At 44.8% G+C, this 17,819-nt stretch overlaps 1 protein-coding gene across 2 annotated transcripts in view; it reads left to right on the top strand.

Annotated features, from left to right (window-relative positions):
* FBXW4 (F-box and WD repeat domain containing 4) overlaps positions 1-17,819 on the top strand; it is an 84,567-nt gene that overhangs the window by 53,042 nt on the left and 13,706 nt on the right. For both annotated transcript variants that reach the window (XM_003825689.6, XM_055093299.2), the window contains exon 6: positions 17,405-17,470. In XM_003825689.6, the coding sequence (XP_003825737.4) occupies positions 17,405-17,470 (66 nt within the window). The remainder of the gene's footprint in view (positions 1-17,404; positions 17,471-17,819) is intronic.

Raw genomic sequence — 17,819 nt, 5'->3', positions numbered from 1 at the left:
TTTATTTTATTTTACTTTTTTGAGATAGAGTCTCACTCTGTTGCCCAAGCTGGAGTGCAATGGCACAGTCTCGGCTCACTGCAACCTCTGCCTCTCAGGTTCAAGCAATTCTCCTGCCTCAGCCTCCCAAGCAGTTGAGATCACAGGCGTGTGCCACCACTTATGGCTAATTTTGTAATTTTAGTAGAGACGGGGTTTCACCATGTTGATAAGGCTGGTCTCAAACTCCTGACCTCAGGTGACCCACCCGCCTCAGCCTCCCAAAGTGCTGAGATTACTAGTGTGAACCACTGTGCCTGTGCCTGGCCACATGTGTGTCTATTGATATACTATACAGTGATATGTTTATAGAGTTCTTATGTAACATCTCATATATTATTTTGATACACAATAATGTGATTTTCCATAAATAAGCTTTGGTTTCCTCGTACCTGATTTCTGATTTACAACTTCAAATGTCTTTCTGATCTGGGGCCAGGTTCATTAAAAAAAAAAAGAGAGTGAGAGAGTTTGGGGGGACACACTTAAGGTGTATGTGTATTGTTTTGTTTTGTTTTTTTTTTTGAGAAAAAATCTTACATGCACTATGTGAATTTTCTGCTTGGTTTCTCTTGTGTTTTGTGTTTGTGTGCACATGTCACTCAGAGGCATTCAGAAGTAGAATATTTGAGTTTGCTCCTATAGTCAGATTTATTTTTCCCTTAGTTTTTGGGTCATTTGTACCAGGTCATGGTGGAGAAGAGATAAAAGAAGTTGTAACAAAGGAGTTGCTTGGGGTTACAAAGAAAGATCACAGTCAATTGGTTTTGATTGTGGATGTGTATTTTTAAACTTTAATTCTGAAAATTTTCAAAGATAAAGAGAAAAATAGTAAAATTAACCCCTGTGTTTTCCATCACCATCTTAATTATTTTATGCATGCTTTTTTCCTTTTTTTCCCCTCAAAGATTCTCCTATCCAATTGTGCATGCTTTTAATTAAAATTAGATGAATACGTGGAAAATATATTTAAATTATCTATCTCTTAAATGCCTGGCACTATGGTTGTTGAAAATGGAAGGGTTGGCTGGGCGCGGTGGCTCATGCCTGTAATCCCAGCACTTTGGGAGGCCGAGGTGGGTGGATCACCTGAAGTCAGGAGTTCGACACCAGCCTGGCCAACATGGTGAAACCCCATCTCTACTAAAAATACAAAAATTAGCTGGGTGTGGTGGCGGGTGCCAGTAATCCCAGCTACTCGGGAGGCTGAGGCAGAAGAATTGCTTGAACCTGGGAGGTGGAGGTTGCAGTGAGCCAAGATCACACCATTGTACTCCAGCCTGAGCGACAGAGTGAGACTTGGTCTCAAAAAAGGGGGAGGGGGGGAAAGAAAAGGAAGAGTCTAGGTTGGGCAGGGTGGCTCATACCTGTAATCCCAACACTTTGGGAGGCCGAGGCAGGTGGATCACTTGAGGCCAGGAGTGTGAGACCAGCCAGGAGTTTGAGACCATTTGAGACCAATACAGCAAAACCCAATCTCTACTTAAAAAAAAAAAAAAAAAATTAGCTGGGCATGGTAGCACATGCCTGTAATCCCATCTATTTGGGAGGCTAAGACACAAGAATCGCTTGAACCCAGGAAGCAGAGGTTGCAGTGAGCCAAGATCATGCCACTGCACTCCAGCCTGGGCAACAGAGTGAGACTCTCTCTCTCAAAAAAAAAAAAAAAAAAAAAGAGAAAGAAAGAAAGAAAAGAAAAGAAAATGGAAGGGTTTGAGAGTAAACCAAACTCTGCCCCATTAGAATGAGTCATGTGGTTTCCAGTAGAACATTCAGTCTCATCAGTCCATAAAAAGGGATTCAAGGGACCAAATCTCTGAAGATCAGGGCCTTGTCCCTTGAAGACTAGACTCCCATCCCTCAAGCAGCATCCTTGTTATTTTCTGTTGTCCAGACCATCTCCTCACCCCCTACTGGGAGTGGGCAGGTAGATTTTTCCTGGCACTGTTCTTAGGCATTGGTATAAGAGAACACCTCATCTCCTTTCTGAAGTTCCAGGCCAGCCTGTGTGGTTCTGTTTCATCTGCTCTCCTAGAAGACCTACCAGGTATTAATTTTGTGGTTGAAGTATCTTCTTAGGCCCCAAGGTGTCCAGTAGAGGCCTGGCAAAGCCCTTTGCTCATCTCTCAGTGAGGACATTCAGTTGGGTGAGAAGCCGAGCAGTTACTGAACAGAGGCTCTATATTACTCAGGACACATTTATTGTAAGTGACAGAAACCAAATTCAAATTCACATAAATAAAACAGAATATTTGGCTCATGAAATCCAAGGGAAAAGGTGAAAAACCAAGCCAAAGGCAGAACTGAAATACACCCTTGCGACTAGCTGAACCAGAGGCCATAGTGCTGCCATGGCTTTATCCTTCTGGGGTGCTCATCTCTTTCTTTATGGTTCTTAGCTCCTTCCTTTCTCCAAGCTGACCAGCTTATTCCATGAGGCTGCCAAGTGCTCCTGAGTTTGGCAGCTCATGGCTTAAATCAGAGAGAGTGACTGGCTTCCAAAAATCCCAGGCCGGTTTTGGGTCAGCTGCGCATCTCTTGATTAATTAACTGTGGCCAGGGAGGGAAACTCATGTAAGAACATGGTGGATCTCTCAGGAATCACATATATGGAGGGAGAATGTGGGCACACAGAACAATAGGTGTCTACTAGTTGGATAAAGGCCAAATGACTCCATGATGTCCAATCCCAAAGTGTCTATGTGAATGGTGACTGAGCTCAGAGACCTTGGCTACCAACTCTTAAACAAAGTGAAGAGTCTGATAGGAACTGTTGTACAGCCTTTGACCTCCTCCCCCTCACATTATTACTAGTCAGCAAATAAGGATTCCTCCTTTGTAAGCTGTTGATGGTGTCCTTAGCAAAACCCGCCATATTCTAATGTGACATGCACAGAGAAAGAACCTGGTTGCAGACACCTGAGGTTGTATGAATGAGCAGTGGCCTAGCACCCTCCCTGAGGGGCAGAGAGAGACTGGAACCAAGTCCTGGGATGGCACAGGTCTGGCCTGCCCAGGCTTCCTCCAAAGGAAAATGATTAGCAAGCTGCATGATTTGGGATTAAACTGCAGGGAGTTGACACGTGCACCAGGGCTTGCTGCTGGCACTCCTCTACAAATGGAGCACTCCTTTCTTGTGAGGGATAGGCTTTACCTATTGTGTACATAGATACAGTAGCTCTTATTGTCATGGATCCTACTTCTGTAGTCCTACTGTGTATAATTCATGACGCATAGCATCTCTTTACAAACAGAGTGGTTATGAAGCAGAAGTTTGGGGAAAAGCACTGTCAGAGCTGCCGGAAAACTGGAGTTCTCATAGGCAGCTGTTCCCAGGCTTTCACCACTCAGAAAGCCATCCAGGTAAAGGGTCTCTGTCAAGTCCCGGATGGAGCCAAGATATCATGTGGTTTGTGCAATAATCAGAATCACATTTAATTCAGTGTGCTACTAATATGCAACACATCTTTCAGGTAACTTCAAAATGAGTATTTTAATTACCATTCTTTTAATTTCTTAATTTCTGTTTTGTTGTTTTATACATAAGTGATATATAAATATGTTCTAATTGTAAAAATTCAAACAATTTAAAATATATAGAATAGAAAGGAAAAATCTCCTTCAGTGACCTGTGTCCCCTCCCGTTATCCTACTCTTTTTTTTTTTTTTTTTTGGCAGGACATCCAGTATGTGTCATTCCAGATCTTTTCATTTGAAGCAAATAGCAGATATCATATAGTTTCATCAATATGTGTACATATATAGATATATGGTTCTGCTTTGTTTTAGGCTCACATTATACATTTGTTCTGCAGCTTGAATTTCTCATCTCCCTACAAGGCTTGGAGGTGCTTTCATGTCAGAGCACCCCATCCTACCATGTTCTTTTTGACTGCAGCATTCTAGTTCCATGCCTTACAAACCACAGTTTGTAGCCATCCTTCTACTGATGGACACGTAGGTTGTTTCCAGTGTCTTGCTGTTACAAACAGTCCTTTGGGAAACATCTGTGTACTTGCTTATTTTTACATATGGTCAGGTATCTTTCCAGGAAAGACACTTAGAAAGAACATGCTGGATTGAGGAGGAAGCGCACCAAAAAGTTTTTAGACACCACCACATTGCCTTCCAGTTAGACCGTATCAGGTTCTATACCCGCAAACAGTGTGTACAATTACCCATTTCCTCTTATCAGTACTGGGTAATATCCGTTTTTTGAAAAATTTTGCCACTCTGATAGGTAAAAAATGATATTTAATTTGGGGAGTGAGTATAAAATAGTGATTAAGGGGTCGACTTTGCAGCCCACATGGCTGGGGTCAAATCATCAGTCCCTTTCCTACTAGCTGTGTAATGTTGGTGAGTTACCTCTCTATTCCTCATTTTCCTTATCTCTAAAAGGAGGAGGATAATTTTGGCTATACAAACCTCATAGTGACCTTTTTTTTTTTTTTTTTTTTGAGACAGGGTCTTGCTTTGTCGCCCAGGCTGGAGTACAGTGCCATGATCTTGGCTCACTGCAACCTCTGCCTCCCACAATTCTCATGCCTCAGCCTCCCAAGTAGATGGGATTACAGGCATGCACCACCACACCTGGCTAATTTTTGTATTTTTAGTAGAGATGGGGTTTCACCATGTTGGCCACGCTGGTCTTGAACTCCTAGTCTCAAGTGATCTGCCCGCCTTGGCCTCCCAAAGTGCTGGGATTACAGGCATGAGCCACTATGCCTGGCTCATGGTGGCTTTTTTTTTTTTTGAGACGGAGTCTCACTCTGTCGCCCAGGCTGGAGTGCAGTGGCACGATCTCGGCTCACTGCAAGCTCCGCCTCCCAGGTTCACACCATTCTCCTGCCTCAGCCTCCCAAGTAGCTGGGACTACAGGTGCCCACCACCACGCCCAGCTAATTTTTTTTTTTTTGTATTTTTAGTAGAGATGGGGTTTCACCATGTTAGCCAGGATGGTCTTGATCTCCTGACCTCGTGATCCGCCCGCCTCAGCCTCCCAAAGTGCTGGGATTGCAGATGTGAGCCACCGTGCCCGGCCCATGGTGGCTTTTTAAAAATGTTTTTATAACGGAAATTTTCAAAATATACAAAAGTAGAATAATTACCAACTCTTGGCTAACCTTGCTCCATTAACCCCTACACACTTTCCCGTCCCATATTATTTTGAAGCAAATATCAGACATACAATTTCATCTATAAATATTTCAGTCTGTACTCTAAAAGATAGTGATACTTTTTAAATGTAATCCTAGGCTGGGTGCAGTGGCTCATGCCTGTAATCCCAGCACTTTGGGAGGCCGAAGCAGGTGGATCACCTGAGGTCAGGAGTTCAGGACCAGCCTGACCAACATGGTGAAACCCCGTCTCTACTAAAAACACAAAAAATTAGCCAGGTGTGGTGGCGGGCACCTGTAATCCCAGCTATTCAGGAGGCTGGGGCAGAAGAATTGCTTGATTCCGGGAGGCGGAGGTTGCAGAGAGCCGAGATTGCACCATTACACTCCAGCCTGGGCAACAAGAGCGAGACTCCATCTTTAAAAAAAAAAAAACAGATAGTAATCATAATACCATTATCATACCTAGAAAAATATTATCAAATATGTAGGAATGTCTTGAGGGTTAAGTGAACTAATTGATAGAAAGTACTTAGAACAGCACTTGGGCACACACTAAATACTATATGTGTTTGTAATTATCTGTGTTTTTTCTCTAATTTGCAATTCTTTTTTGGTTTTTTTTTTTCCGTTGTTTTGTTTTGTTTTTGTTTTTTGGTTCTTTTTTTGAGATGGAGTCTTGCTCTCTCACCCAGGCTGGAGTGCAGTGGCTCAATCTCAATCTTGGCTCACCACAACCTTTGCCTCCTGGGTTCAAGCAATTCTCCTGTCTCAGCCTCCTGAGTAGTTAGGTGGTGCACGCCACCACCCCCAGCTAATTTTCTTTTTTTGTATTTTTAGCAGAGATGGGGTTTCACCATGTTGGCCAGGCTGGTCTCGAACTCCTGACCTCAACTGATCCGCCCACCTCAGCCTCCCAAAATGCTGGGATTACAGGTGTGAACCACCACGCCTGGCCTAATTTGCAATTCTTACTAGAGGCTTAACATTATTTCATATGTATTTGGCCATGTATATTTTTTCATAAATTACTTGTTCAAGTTTTCACTCATTTATCTACCTTTTTGCCTGTGATTTATAAGATCGCTCTTCCCTCTGCCCGCCCCCCCAGGGTGCTGGAGGGGTGCCCCTCCATCTCTCTTTTTTTTTTTTTTTCTGAGACCGGGTCTTGCTCTGTTGCCCAGGTTGGAGTACAGTGGTGTAATCATAACTCACTGCAGCCTTGACCTCCTGGGCTCAAGGGATCAGATCCTCCCACCTCACCCTCCTGTGTAATTGGAACTAAAGGTGCATGCCACCACACTCAGCTAATTTTTTTCATATTTTGTAAAGACAGGGTCTTACTTTGTTGCCCAGGCTGGTCTTGAACTCCTGGGCTCAAGCAATCTGCCTGCCTTGGCCTCCCAAAATGCTGAGATTACAGGCATGAGCCACCACTTCTGGCCTCCCATCACCTCTTTTAATATTCTCAGTATTAATCTTTTGACTATATATCAGCAGTCCCCAACATATTTGGCACCAGGGACTGGTTTCATGGAAGACAGTTTTCAATTTTTCCATAGCCTCGGGGGTGGGAGGGGGGTGAGTCAGGGTTTGGGATGATTCAAGTGCATTACATTTATTGTGTACTTTATTTCTATTATATTGTAATATATAATGAAATAATTATACAACTCACCATAATGTAGAATCAGTGGGAGCCTTGAGCTTGTTTTCATGCAACTAAATGGTCCCATCTGGGGGTGATGAGAGACAGTGACAGATCCTCAGGCATTAGATTTTCAAAAGGAGCCACAATCTAGATCCCTTGCATGTGCAGTTCACAATAGGGTTTGTGCTCCTATGAGAATCTAATGCTACCCCTGATCTAACAGGAGGTGGAACTCAAGGTGGTAATGCCAGTGATGGGAAGTGTCTGTAAATTCAGTTGAAGTTTGCTTGCCCACCACTTACCTCCTGCTGTGCGTCCTGGTTGCTAACAGGCCATGGACTGGTACAGGTCTGTGGCCTGGGGGTTGGAGACCCCTGCTGTATATGGTAATTCCTTTCAGCTTGTTGTTTTTGATGTCTTCTGTTGTGTAGAAGTTTTTGTTATTTGTAGGTTAGGTCTGTCTGATCACTACCTTCATGGCTTCAGAATTTTGTGTTTATCTTAAGAATGTCTTTCCAAGATTATAAAACTATTTTCCTATATTTTTTTCTTAGACCTTTATGGGTTTTCATACAGTTTAAAAATGTTTATCTCCTTAATCCATCTGAGATTGATATCTGCTGGGAGGTAGGCTTCTAATTTTTTTTTTCAAATGTGTATTCAGTGGACCCTATACCATTTATTGATTAGTTCATTCTTTACTCTCTTAAAGACCACACTTAGGATCTATTGATTTTCTACAAGTAGATAGGTGTGGCTTTGGATTCGTTATTCTGATCCACTGATCTATTCACCTATTTCAGCATGAATATCATACAAAGTATGTTTTGATCCGGTAGAACAACTTCTTTCTTATTGTTCTTTTTCAGATATTTCTGGGTTATTCTTGTGGTTTTCCTCTTCTAGATGAATTTTAGAATCAATTGATTAAGTAAAAATCTTGTGTAGATGGGACTGTATTGAATTTATAGATTAATTGGGGGAGAACTGACAGTTTTATAATCAGGATTTCACATCTGGGAATATGATGTTTCCAAACTTATTCAACAATTCTATCTTCTTTAGTAAAGTTTTATATTTTTATATGGATCTTTTCTAGTGATTTTTGTTTATTTGTTCATTTTTCTCTTGTTTTTTTTTTTTGTTAGATTTATTCTTAGATATTCTACAGTTTTTAAATTCTTTTCATGAATGGATTTTTATTTTATTTTTATTTTATTTATTTATTTTTTGAGACGGAGTCTCGCTCTGTTACCCAGGCTGGAGTGCAGTGGTGCGATCTTGGCTCACTGCAACCTCCCTCTCCCAGTTTCAAGTGATTCTCCTGCCTCAGCCTCCTGAGTAGCTGAGATTACAGGTGCCCACCACCACACCTGGCTAATTTATATATATATATATATATATATATATATATATATATATATATATATATATATTTTTAGTAGAGACAGGGTTTCACCATGTTGGACCAGGCTGAACTCCTGAACTTGGGTGATCCACCCCCCTCAGCCTCCTAAAGTGCTGGGATTACAGGTGTAAGCCACCACGCCCAGCCTGGATTTTTAATTACATTTTGGTTGCAATTGGTTATTGCTAGTATATAATAACACTTGGTTATTGCTGATATATAATAACACTTGGTTATTGCTGGTATATAATAACACTTGGTTATTGCTGGTATATAATAACACTTGGTTATTGCTGGTATATAATAATAACTAACATCCGTGGGTGTGTGCTATGTGTATATACTGTTCTAAGCATCTTTTCCCATATAATCTTTTTTTATTATACTTTAAGTTCTGGGGTACATGTACAGAACGTGCGGGTTTGTTACATAGGTATACATGTGCCATGATGGTTTGCTGTACCCATCCACCCATCATCTACATTAGGTATTTCTCCTAATGCTATCCCTCCCCTAACCCACTACCCCCTAACAGGCCCTGGTGTGTGATGTTCCCCTCCCTGTGTCCATGTGTTCTCATTGTTCAGCTCCCAGTTATGAGAACATGCAGTGTTTGGTTTTCTGTTCTTGTGTTAGTTTGCTGAGAATGATGGTTTCCAGCTTCATTGATGTCCCCTTTATAGTAGAATGATTTATAATCCTTTGGGTATATACCCAGTAATGGGATTGCTAGGTCAAATGGTATTTCTGGTTCTAGATCCTTGAGGAATCGCCACACTGTCTTCCACAATGGTTGAACTAATTTACACTTCCCATATAATCTTTATAACAAGCCAATGCCTAGGTACTATTATTATTTCTGTCTTATGAAGAAGAAACAGGGCTGTAGAGAGGTTGAATAACTCACTCTGGATCACATGATTACTAGGTGGCAGAGCCAGGGGTGCATACCTGCACCCCTTTCTACTGTTGTATGCAACATGCCAGCTACCTCATCTGACCCTGGTATTAATTGTGATAGTTTTTTGGTTGAGTCTTTTGGATTTTCTAGGCAGACAATTATATTGTCTGCAAGTAATTACCGTGTATAGCTTGTCTTTTTGCATGCTTCTTGTTGGGTACCTCATTTTGTGAATATTGTATCATCATTTCTCAGGAAGTCTGAACCGGTCAGTTTTTGCTTTAGTACAGGGACACCTTGCCATTTCTTTCTTTTAGGAGCACATGGAGCAGTTGTTTAAGGGGCCATGTAGATGGAAATCCAGTTTAGAAACTCTTCTCCCTGCAGCTCCCAACACCTTATTAAATTCAATAGGATTAATGAACTTATGTTATTCCACTGTACTGAGAGTTTTTGTTTTTTATTTCCTTATTTTTTCCCCTCTCTATTAATTCTGTGCTCCCATTGCTCAAGTTTATAAGTTTCTGATTCTTGAGTGAATCAGAAACCTCAGGCTTCCTTTTGTCTAGCCTGGGCTAGGCTCTCCTATCCTTGGTTAGGCTGACCTTGTACCCTTCGTTAAAATAGAGAATAATCATTTTGTGTTTCTCTGTAGGCATTCTCTGGCTGTAGGAATGCACTCCTCCACAGAAACCCTGCTTTGCTGGCCCTTATTTGTTGGAGTTGCAGTTGGGGGGCAGGGAGCAAGCAGTAAGAGCTCCAGCCTCTGGACACTATCCAGAGCCTGACCTAGGCACCTACTTGCACCATCCTGTCCTGATGCACTTGGGTTGAGAGAGGGGTGCGTGTGTGTGTGTGTGTGTGTGTGTGTGTAGAGAATATGTGTGGTATGTGTACTGGGAGAGGTGTCCCAGACCTCTGCCAGCTGTGGCCTAATTGGGAGAAAGAGGCCAGTGGGGCACCTCCCTTCTGATCTGGAGCTTCTTGGCCTAACCTTAAGCTACTGATCAGTCCCATCACTTCAGGGCAAGGTGTACCAGGGCCATGGTTGCTAACACTAGCTGTACCAGGTTGCTCACCTTCAGGTCTGCCTGCCCTTGGCCCTGAGTCATGGACAGGAGTGTTATGTTGTCTTTTCTCTTATAAAATGTAAATAATGGCTGGGCACGGTGGCTCACGCCTATAATCCCAGCACTTTGGGAGGCCAAGGTGGATGGATCACAAGGTCAGGAGATCAAGACCATCCTGGCTAACATGGCGAAACCCCATCTCTACTAAAAATACAAAAAATTAGCCAGGCGTGGTGGCATGCGCCTGTATTCCCAGCTACTTGGGAGGCTGAGGCAGAAGAATTGCTTGAACCTGGGAGACAGAAGTTGCAGTGAGCCGAGATTGCGCCACTGCACTCCAGCCTGGGCGACAGAGCGAGACTCTGTCTCAAAAAAAAAAAAAAACAAAAAAGTAAATAATGTGTTTTTCCCTTTAAAACACAGCACATGCTCATTAAATAATATTTGGAAAATGAAGAAAATTTAAAAGAAGAAAGAATTGCTTATCATTCTACTGCCCAGACACAATCACTTTTAACATTTTAGTTTTCTTCCACTCTTTCCTTTTCTCTGCATAGGCTCTTTGTTTTAGTAGTTGTAACAGTGCTGTTTGTACCCTGCTTTTTTCTCTTATAATAGTATGTCATAAGTATCTTGCTTGTATTATTTGGGAACATCATTTAAAAGGACTGTATAATATTCCATTAAGTAGATGGACCATCATTTATTTAACATGCTTTGGTCTTTATCCCTTGAAGGCAAGGCATATCCTCCTTTCCCTATTAACCCATTATGGTTCAGTCATCCGTGAAGTTGGCTAAGCTTTTGAATTTAAATTTTCTATCTGCACCGTCTCTTTGAGGTAATGGTATGCCAGTTGCTGTGTGAAATGAAACTTCTTTTTATTTGCTTTAAACTTTATTAATTCAAGCTTTAGCTAGGCATCTTGTTCTTATTCGGCTTTAGTTTGATAAAAAAAAAAGTTGTGTTTATCTTCCCCTGCCTGGTCTTGCAGCTTTGGTCCTAGGGCCTCCCTTCCTTCTTTCGAAACAGATGCCACTGTGGATGGTAGGTTCCACAAGCATGGCCCTGTCCACTCATCACAGATGTGACTCGAGCAGCTTCTGGAGCTGCGCTCTAGAGGGCATTCAGGTGGATGTTTCCCTACCTGCAAGGTGGGATGTTTGCTGGACAGGTAACAAGATTTGCCTGTTTTTTTCCCCTTCCCATCACACCTATTTCCTTATCCCTTTGGTGACCCAGGGTGCCCTGTTGGCTGGATCTTAGGAACTGGTTGTCTCACACTTTCACCTGCCCCCTGCCTGTGTCTTTCCCCTTCCTGACTTCTGTTGACCTCCTGTTCCCACTCTACTGGTCTCTCCCTCACAGTGCTGTCACTGCAGCTATGCTCCTGGCTTCCCCTCACCAAGTGAGTTTTTGTGACCTTCGCACTGTATTCATGCTTTGGGACTTACTGCTGTAATGATGTCAGTGGCGGAGGTTAGCAGATGGCGGCAGCAGCAATGAGACCTGACATGTTCTAATGACTCCCTCCTTCCTACCCTTGCTGGCTGAGCCAATGGAGGGACAGAGGTTTCCTTGAGGTATTTAAGGAGGGGGCCAAGGGAAATCGGGGGGCCCCCAGGTGCCGATGAGGCCTGTGACCTTTGCTGCTATAATATCAGTGTTTCACAAGCAGGGCGGTTCGGGAGCCCACTTGCAGCCCATCAAAAATTGATTTAATTGCAATTTTTCCTCCAATTAGGAGCACTGGAGCCTGACTAATTGGAGTAATAGAGAGTAATAAGGCTCAGATAAAAAGCCTTCCTCGGCTGCCTTTGTATCTCGTGTCAGTGCCTGTCAGAGGTCAGAGAGCTTGCATATTCTATTAGGCAGCCTGGCCTTCATTTGTACAAATTAGTTTACCCAACAGTAATTAAAATGCCAATGCGGGTTGAAGAGAACTGAATACACTTGATGGGCATGTTGGTGAATGATGTGACAGCTCTGGTGGCCTCCCTTGCCAAAGTGTGTCAGCCCAGGCTCAGAGGCTGCTGGGGCCTGGGCCAGCTGGGCGGCTCTAGGCCAGCCACGGGGCACAGCTGCTGAGCACGCCACTTGTGCTGCCCTGCCTCAGAGCCACTCAGTTGCTTCTTTCTTCTTCCAGGTGGAGTCATTTGTTCATTTGTCCATTCATTCATTCATTCATTCATTCAATCAATAAGCATTTGAGTTTTCAATATGTGTCAGGCATTATACTAGATGCTAGAGATTCAAACAAGACTAACTCTTGAAGTGTAGCCCACATGAGAACTTCTGGGCGAGGGGTGGTATAATAACTTGGGTCTGGAATCAAGACTGACTGGGTTCCAATTCCAGTCCACTAGTTGCTACCTGTGTGAGCTAGAGCAAATTAATTACCTCCCAGAGCCTCAGTCTCCTCATGTGTACAATAGGGAAAGTGGGGCTGGGTGCGGTGGCTCATGCGTGTAATCCCAGAACTTTGCGAGGCCAAGGTAGGTGGATCACCTGAGGTCAGGAGTTCGAGACCAGCCTGGCCAACCTGGGGAAACCCTCTCTCTACTAAAAATACAAAAATTAGCCAGGCGTGGTGGTGCGCACCTGTTAACTCACCTACTGGGGGTGCTGAGGCAGGAGAATGGCATGAACCTGGGAGATAGAGGTTGCATGAGCTGAGATTGCACCACTGCACTCCAGCCTGGGCGACAGAGCAAGACTCTGTCTCAAAAAAAAAAAAAAGGGAAAGTGGTACCTACTGCATAGTGTTATGAGGATTACATAGGATAATGCTTTTGAAACACGTGCTCAGCACCTGGCACATAGTAAGTGCTCAGTAAATTACTAGTGTTATTAAGAGGGCCTAAGCTAATGCAGAAGCAGCAGGAATCTACCTGCCTTTCAGACTGTCCGTGCCCAACTAATTTCCCTTCTTACCTTGCTTTCCTCTTTTCTATGTCTTGTTATTTTTAATCTCTCAACTTGAATACACAAACTCTAACTCCCTGGCATCTTCCTCTGGTGAGACAGGCCCCTATGTCTACTTCTGGAGCCTGATGATAGTCTGCATGATGCCAGGTTTGCCTGAGCTAGGGCCAGGGGACGAGTAAGGCAGGTTGAAGATCTGGTTAATGTCTGGGACAGTGTGAGAAATTATAGAAGGCTGGCTTCTGGTAAGGGCTTTCTGTTCCAAAAAGAGCTTATGGAGTCAAAATGACTTTTAGACCCTCTAGCTAAGAGGGGATATGTGTACTTGCATGAGTGTGCCTGACTGTGTGTGTTTTGATGTTAATTTTTAGGTGTTGGTACCTCTCATCTCTTACCTGATTGTGGTGCTTATGAGGGACTTCTCACTCCCCTGATACTGTATGCCTGTGTCATGTGTCATTCAAGTTTGAGCCTTTGGTATTTGGGAATCATTCCTTTAGGAAGCAGAGGGACCAACTTCACAGTGCACATGACTAGCTTTCCCAGCTGTGTAGGCTTTGGGCTCTGGAAGGCCCTCTTAGTTCAGTTCCACAAATTTTTATTGAGTGCCTTCTCTGGGCCAGGCACTGTGCTAGACAGTACAGTACCCAAGAGCCTCTAAAGGATTCTGATCTCAAAGGGGAGATGGGAAGATAAACCAGAAATGCCATTTGTCCCATGAGTATGGAAAGGACTAGGAGGATGGTCAGCCTACCTGGGGAGCCACCAGCTCTTGCCTCTGTCTTTTTAGCACAGATTTGATGTCCTTGTCCCTGGAATACCCTTGAGGGAAGAGATGGGACTGAGGGCAAAAGCCGTTTGAATTTTCTTTCTTTTCTGAGCCGAGCTGGGTTTTTCATCACTTTCAAACCCAAAATTGAAGTTATAGCAAAGGCCTTTAGTGGGGAAAAGTCACTGAGCAATCCCTTGGGAGGAGCCACGGAGGGAATGATACACGTTTTCTTTTCATTGATCTCCAAGTATTTATTGAGAGCCTTTGACACGCCTAGCACAGGAGCCAGCACCGTGAGGGATGTGATGAGAATCTGGTTGAAGACATCTTGCGGATTCAAATCGAACAGGTTATCAGAGCACAGCATTTTGTTTGGGTTAAATCACCTGGGTTAGAGAACTGAGGCCAGTGAGACTGCCTGTGATGCACAGATCCCACCCCACCAGCCCCTTTTCAAAGCACTTTATCCCGTGAGTCTCAAGGGAGGAGTCTGAGTGTGGGGGTAACAGGTCCTGTGTGCAGCCACAGTATTTTAAGTCCATTCATGGAAGCTTGGCCTTTGCTTCATATTTACTTTCTGCACAATGGGAATAATAATATCTATCTTGTGGACTCATTGTGAGATGTGACGCACCCTTTGGGTGTTGGAGAGTAGTGAATTCCTTTTCTTCCTCTGCTCCGTGTATCTGTTGTACCCTGAGATTGCATGTGCGCACACCCTTTCTAATCTTCTGACTTTGAGTGTGGCTGGTCTGTAGCTTTTGCTCATTCTTCCTAATGACCATGGGAATAAGGGAGTGGGGTGGGGGGCAAGAATGGCTGCAGGTAGTGGGGAGTAGTTGAAGGTGTGCAAAACTGTGTCTGCACCCAGCCTGACCCCCAAGAGTCCTGGGCAGGCCCCATGGTTTGGGTGTGAGTCCTGGTGAGTGTTTGCTCAAAATCTGCTTGACTATTGATGGTTTTTTACTGAGTGTTAAATTTGATTAAACTCTTAAGTCCTCCTAAGTGCCAGGAAGACACTCTGCTTTCTCTCCCTCTTTTTTCTCCTTGATTCATAGTGGTTAGGTGAGAGAAAAGGGCAGCTTTTGGAAAGAAACATTTATAGATGTCACATCTAGGCAGTTAAGAAAGCACTTCACAGGAGGCTGAGCGCCAGTGGTTCACACCTGTAATCCTAGCACTTTGGGAGGCTGAGGCAGGTGGATCAACTTGAGCCCAGGAGCTCAAGACCAGCCTGGGCAACATAGTGAGACCCCTGTCCCTATTAAAAAAAAAAAAAAAAGGCCCTGTACAGGGTATGAAGGTGAGGGGCACTCCTCCTGGTGGCAGATGATCAGGGCCAGATGTGGGTGGGCCAGAATAGAGGAGAATAGGAGTCCCTGGGAAGGGGATTTACATCCCCACCCCACCCTCATCCCTGCCACTCCCACAACTCTGATCTCCAGCAGGATTAAAGTTGCTTCCCTCTCTATTGATTTACCTTGATGCTAATTTAGGCCTGTGGCCAGTCAGAGGCCTGCCATAGGCCTTAAGAGATGCCTGGCCGGGCGCGTTGGCTCACGCCTGTAATTCCAGCACTTTGGGAGGCCAAGGTGGGCGGATCACGAGGTCAAGAAATCGAGACCAGACTGGCCAGCATGGTGAAACCCTGTCTCTACTAAATATACAAAAATTAGCTGGGTGTGGTGGTGCATGCCCGTAGTCCCAGCAACTCGGGAGGCTGAGGCAGGGGAACTGCTTGAACCCAGGAGGTGGAGGCTGCAGTGAGCCAAGATTGCACCACTGCACTCCAGCCTGGTGACAGAGGGAGATTCCTCTCAAAAAAAAAAGAGATTCCTGTGTCTGTGCTGGCGCCCTTCACCTGGCCCCCACTCCTCAAATCTGGAGAGTCCAATTGCCTGCTCGAATGATTTCCAAGTGGCTATTATGTTTCCAGCCCAAGGTAATTGGCTTTACCAGTTATTAATGGATTACCCTAAATAGAAAAATGTTGGGGGAGGGAGGAGAGGGCAACACCTCCTGACTTTGTAGTTTGGTTCTTCAGTATCCACTGGCTGCTTCCCAGGCTGGCAGTCACTTGGGGCATGGCACAGTGACTGTTTTGGCACTCCCACTCTATAGTTTAGTGGCTGCTGGCAGCCTTGAAGAAGCTAGGATGATGGGGCATGTCCCTGGAGGAAGTCTTGGCTTGAGTCATGAAAGCCCCAGGATAGCTCGTATGGCCTTTTTATCAGCCTAGGGCTGAAGAGCAGACACCTGCCCTGCAATTTTTATTGTAAATCAGTGGTTTGGCCAGTGCCTGCCCTAACATCTCCCCCATCAGCAACTGGCAGGCCAACCTCCCCACCCCAGCCAAAGCCACTGGCTTCTCCAGGGCCCTCTCTGTGGAAATCCATCTCCTCACTGACATGCTTGGGATCAGAGGAGCCACAGGTGCTGGGCTGGGCCACAGCAGATGGGCTGTTGCCCCCACATTGCTAATGTGTTATTAGTATGTCCAGTCTTCCTTCCCCCCCATGAAAGACATGTAGGGACATGGCCCATTCCTAACACCACTGCTTTCAACTTGCTTGCTTGCTGTTTAAGTTTCAAGCCCAGGTTTCCTGAAGGCTTCCCCTCTCCACCCTACCAAATCCTCTAACAAGAGTTGTCTGGCTCATAGGTTCAAGTGCTAGGCCAGCACTACAGCCAGCCTGGCCCACTGCGTGGATCCTTTATACCAGGCTTGTGCCTCCATTTAAAGTGAGACTCTGCAGATTGTATATGTTGAGGTTTTTAGGGCTCTAAAGGGACACTCTGGGCAACAGGGTCAGCCTGCTCCTTCTCGTGTGCCTCTCGGCGTTGTTTGTTATTGGCCTCAGAGGACTCTGGCGGACTCCCATCCCACTCTCCAGAAGCCCTGGCTGCCTGGCTTCTGGGGACTCCGCCCCACTTATGTAGTGGCATATACCCATCCAAGGGATTCACTCATCTTTCATATTTTTTCCTTTTCTCATTTTGGTGCCTTTATACCTGCCCTGTGCTTATACCACATTACCAGATTCCCCCAGCTCTTAAAACCTTCAGGAATGCCCCTCAGCTGCTCCTACTTCTGACCACGGGCAGCACCTTCCAGCCCCAGCAACCTGTTCCCTGGAGCCCTTTTCTGTGCCCTGCCATTGTGCTCTTGGGATTCCTAAACAGGAGCCCGACAGGCTCGCTCTCTCCTGGGCTCAAACTTGTCACGTCTAGAGATCTGTTTTTGTGGTGCGCAGAGACCACTCAACCTAGTCTGTGCAGCAGGCCCAGCTGTGGCTGAGCTCGTGGGTCTTCTGGCCAGGCACCACTGGGGGCTACACCCCTCACAGTGCTCCAAGATGTCTTCCCACAGCTCCTCTGATGGCTCCCTTGGCCACTTCTCTCATTCTGGCTTAACCCACAATCCCCTAGGGAATGAGCACGGCATTTCCCATTGTTAGCCATTTCCACCACAGGTTCTGACAAGCCAGATCTGACTTTGTTCTCCTTTTGTTTGGCAGCTCTTTTGTGACAGGGACGGCTTGTTGCGGGCACTTCTCACCCCTGAGAATCTGGGACCTCAACAGGTAAGAGATTCATGAGCCCATGCTGGCTTCCAGTCCAGGAGGTGAAGGAAAGCTTGCTGAGCCAGCCTCTGCCTCAGTTGGCTGAGTGGTCCAGGAGAAGGCTGGGAAGTGGTCTAGTAGGAGGCCTCTGCTGTGGTGCCTTCTCACATGGAATCATTCAGGGTTAGCTGGAGGAGACTGCTGAAGTAATTTATGATAGGTAAATAGTTTCATGTAGAATTTATGATAATAACAACAATTTGGATTTATGATACTCTTTCTCTGAGGAATGCCTATGTGGCTATATAAAATCCCATCTATCCCCAGAGATGATTTTGCTAAAATAAAGAAATTTTGAAGGTGGCCTACG

Source organism: Pan paniscus, chromosome 8, assembly GCF_029289425.2.
Source record: "Pan paniscus chromosome 8, NHGRI_mPanPan1-v2.0_pri, whole genome shotgun sequence".
Lineage (NCBI taxonomy): Eukaryota > Metazoa > Chordata > Mammalia > Primates > Hominidae > Pan > Pan paniscus.
Note: the sequence above shows the minus strand (reverse complement) of the source record. Positions and strands in the feature narration are given on the sequence as shown.